Consider the following 4,291-nt stretch of genomic DNA (forward strand, 5'->3'; position numbering starts at 1 on the left):
AGCTTCAGTTTTCTCATCTCTAAAGTGGGGATAATAATAACTGCTCTGCCTACTTACATCTTTTCTTCATCTATAATTCTATATTTAGAATTACAGTTTATAATTGTGTGTGTGTCTGTGTGTCTGTGTGTGTGTGTGTGTGCGCGCGCGAGCTCAAGGCTAGAATGGCCTGCCTGGCATGGAAGGAGTGAATTTCCCATGACTGAAAGTTTCAAGTCACTTCTCCAGGCTGTCATCTGTGGGATTTCTGCTAGTTATGGTTAGGATTAGATTCCTTTTGAGGTTTCTTTCGGCTTTAAGATTCTATAACGATCACGCCACACTGTGGTGTCATCTTCTAGAACCATCTTTATCAGTTACTTGAGCATGTAGTTCAATCAGTCTTCTCCACCCTGTCCCCTTCCTTCCTTCCCCCAGTTCACCATCCAGGTTGGTGACTATCCTGTTACAGGGGATGATTTTCTGTGGAGGAGAGAGGAAAGGGGGTTTATTTGGAAATGGAAGTGATGTATAAACAAAAATTATTTGAGAGAGAAAAAAATGGAGGGCGAATGACCTGGAAGGCCTGTAGATGACTGTGATAGCCCTGTACTTGTTCGACTGAAGAGAACCTTAAAGGAGAAGTTTTTAAATGATCACAGATGGGCATTATGAAAAGGAGGAGAAGGAGCGTATAGAGGAGGCCTGTTTTTCCTCCTGGACCAGTGTTTGATTTATTTTATTTTTTAACCTAAATTAAATATCTTTGGATACAAATAGCTCATTATGATAATGGGTTTAATTTGCAAGAAGGCCACTTACCTTCCAACTAAGGGGAAAAATTAATTTCTTTATTATATATCAGCTTTATCCTTATTAAATGCCATTGGTTGCAACAGGACCAGGAAAAAGAATGTCAGTGCTTAAGCAGATGGCTCAGCCTCAAAGCCATCTCCACTCCTAGAGAAATCATTCTATGAACACATTTTACTGATGAGCTACAGTCATTTTTGTATGTTAAAGAAAGCACCCAAGCAAATTTCTGGCGTGCCATTTAAATTATTCAATAGCTTTAAGTTGAAATTAAGCAAAATTTAGATTAGTAATTCCAAATTATAGACAGTGTTTTTCAAAATATTGTGATAACACAAATCTTTTCCAAGGTTTATGGAAGAACATGAATCTTTTCCTAAATTAATGGGAAAAAAAGCCAATATTCTGACAACTGTTTTTCCACATAAGGCAATTGCAATTGATACAAAGAACAATTCAGTGTTCTTTTTTCAGTGTTTCTCAGATAAGATACCACCTCTTCTAGTACTGCCAAAAGTAGTTAGCTCATTTTTGTCTGTACTTGACTAAAGTCTGTCTCTTTGGTTCTTTGTGGTAGAGGACTCTAGCATACCAGGGCAAAAGTGTTGAAATGAGATCAAGTAAACAATCATATAAAGAGTCATATTTATTAAGCTGATGTACATAGACAAAAAGTGAACTTTTAATAATGCTCACCTTTTTTCAGATCTTAATTAATTTTTTTTCTTTTCCCTCTTACAGACACCAAAGATGTTGACCAGAAAGATTAAGCTTTGGGACATAAATGCCCATATCACATGCCGCCTGTGCAATGGATACCTAATTGATGCTACCACTGTAACGGAGTGTTTGCATACCTGTATGTATAGAAGTTATTTTAGAATGTTAAAAATTTTTAAAACTCAAATGACATAGGTCCCTAATTTCTCGCTGAAGATCATTTTATGCTGGAGATGATTGAGCCAAGTATGAAAAAACTTACCATTTTAATTCCAAAGTATATAGTGGAAGGGCGTAGGAAAGGAGACTAAAGTTGGTTTAATGGAATTTTAATTATAGTAATTTGTAGTGGAAGCAGAAAATGGGAAAATAAAAAATAATTGAAGGGGTACATTTAAGAAAGTTGAATTATGTGATGACAGAGTTGGTCTTTATAATCATTATAGAAATTGGAGAAATTAAATTGCTCCTGTATAAAATGTGCAGAAGCTATAATATATTAAATTTCTTAAAAATTAGTTAACCTGTGATGTTTAAACAATTTCCACTTACTGGAAATTACTTATGAATTACTTATGGGAAAATTACTTATGGGAAAAAGCCAGCCACAGGCAGTTGGACCAATTAGTTATCCTGGTACAGAAGGTATATTCAGAATTGACACATGGGAGATAGCAGAGAGACCTGATTCTTAGAGAACTGATTAATAGACATAGCCCTTTATTATAGAACACATTAAGGAAGAATCCTACATCCAGTTTTAAAAAATTGACAAATTTGTTGTATTAGAAAAAATATATGCAGAATATTTTTGAATTGACATACCCACCATCAGTTTTGATGGCTCCAGAGTAAAAATTGAGGGCTTATTGACCCAAATGATGTGACAAGCGACCAGTGAGCTAAAGGACTGGCAGTATGGTTTTTGTTCATAAGAAAAGTTTCAAAGAAGCCCTGGCAAGGTTTTCTTCCATGATAGTCAAAGTGAAAACTGTGGTAAAGACAGAGGGATCCAGGGATGTGTTGTTAAATGTTTAAAAAAAAGAGTTTAAAATGATAATAAAAAAAAAAACCACAGGATACACTTTTTAGTTTAATCTACATTATTAACATTTTCCTCATCAGTTTTTAAGTGTAGACAGTAAATCAAGCTCTAGTTGTTAGTGTTCGCCAATTTCCAATGTTTAAATTTGTAATTGTTTTCAAAGTATAAATGCTCTCACTGAAAATTTAACAATTGTTTCTAGCTCCAGTTTCAGCTCATAGTACACTCGTAGTAGGAATGCTAAACACATAAGCTTCACATTGAGGAAAAGCAAACATGGTTCCTACCTTGGAAAGCCAGACTTAAAAAACCTAATCTGTTAGTTTCTTGTAGGTATTTGTGTCATGTGAACAAGGGGAATTAGTAGTCATAATTTAATTAGATTCAGGGTCAACAGATTTGCTTTGGATTATTATGATAGCGCAAATTTATGTAGCACTTTACAGTTCACATAGCATTCCTCACAACAACCCTGTAAAACAAACAGTGCAAGAATTATTTTACTTTTTATAGATTACATTTTATAGATTAGTTTCCTCAGTTGTCTTGAAGGAAGTGACTTGCCTAATATTGAATAATCAATGATGTGTCTTTGACTCCAAGTCCAATGCTGCCCCAAAATTTCGGAGCTAGATAAATTTATCAACATATTAAAAAGTGCTTTTCAAATGTAAAAAAAGCGCATTTCAGATCCTAAAACCTGTTAGCCATTTTAAAAACATTTACAGGCTGAGATATTAGAAGGAGAAAGTCAGGATTATATTATTTATGACCTAAAATCATGACCTCACAAAAGACTGGGAATTTTCTCTTGTTGAGGTAGATTTTCTACTTTCCTAAACGTGCAAGAGGAGCACTTAGGTATGCTTTAAGGCAAGAAGAAAGATTCCAGTTCTAGGGGCTTTATACCCTGCTCCTTTACATTCCTGAGCAAGTAGATGAGGAGGGGAGAACGGTGTAGAGACTCATTATTAGATACAAAAATATGGTGATAGAAGGCTAGGACAACCAGAAATATTTGAAATTAGTGATTGCTGGAACAAGGGCCATGAGTTGAGGGTCTGTTAGGTAAAGTACAGTTTGTGATGGACTTCAGCAAGCTCATAATGGGGAAACACAGTATCATAAAATTTAGAGATGGAAAGGACCTTCAGACATTGACTCTAAATTAAATGCTTTTTGTCACTATAATAATATGCTACTTCCTCCTCTTTTTTGTGGTGCATCAGCTGGTGACAAGAGAGGGAGGCAGAAGCTAGTCTGGGTGCCCCCACCAAACATGTTTTTCTTGCATTGGGTGGAATCCAGAGTCAATATGACACATTTGTTGCTTAATAAGAATCCTAATATGTGCAGTGTATTACATAAAGCCATGCATTTGAGTTTACATTTATTTTGCGATTAATTACTATTGAAAATATTAGACACTGTGATAAAATTTCTAAATGTTACTTAGTAATTGGTACCCAAGATTGATAAACTCTGATTTAGACTTTACAAAAAGCTGACAAGATTAGAGGCCAAATGAAGATACCATGAAAAATGTAGGTGAAGAGGCCACCTGATGTGGCAGAAAGAGCCCTAGACTGAGTCCTGATATCCCCAGGTTCTAATTCTGACTCATCAGCAAGCCAGTTCACTTCTTCGGAGCTCAGTGTGTTCATCTGGACAAGAATGGAGTTGAACCAGATGATTTCAAAGTTCTGCTTTAATTGTGACATCAGTGGTAGGAGA

At 35.5% G+C, this 4,291-nt stretch overlaps 1 protein-coding gene across 4 annotated transcripts in view; it reads left to right on the forward strand.

The window, feature by feature from the left end:
• The window catches only part of PCGF3 (polycomb group ring finger 3), a 124,405-nt gene that overhangs the window by 71,790 nt on the left and 48,324 nt on the right, over positions 1-4,291 (forward strand). For all 4 annotated transcript variants that reach the window (XM_027836241.1, XM_027836238.1, XM_027836240.1 and 1 more), the window contains one exon: positions 1,534-1,651. In XM_027836241.1, the coding sequence (XP_027692042.1) occupies positions 1,543-1,651 (109 nt within the window). In that variant the 5' untranslated portion in view covers positions 1,534-1,542. The remainder of the gene's footprint in view (positions 1-1,533; positions 1,652-4,291) is intronic.

The sequence above is a fragment of the Vombatus ursinus genome, unplaced genomic scaffold (assembly GCF_900497805.2).
Source record: "Vombatus ursinus unplaced genomic scaffold, bare-nosed wombat genome assembly UNPS02014818.1, whole genome shotgun sequence".
NCBI lineage: Eukaryota > Metazoa > Chordata > Mammalia > Diprotodontia > Vombatidae > Vombatus > Vombatus ursinus.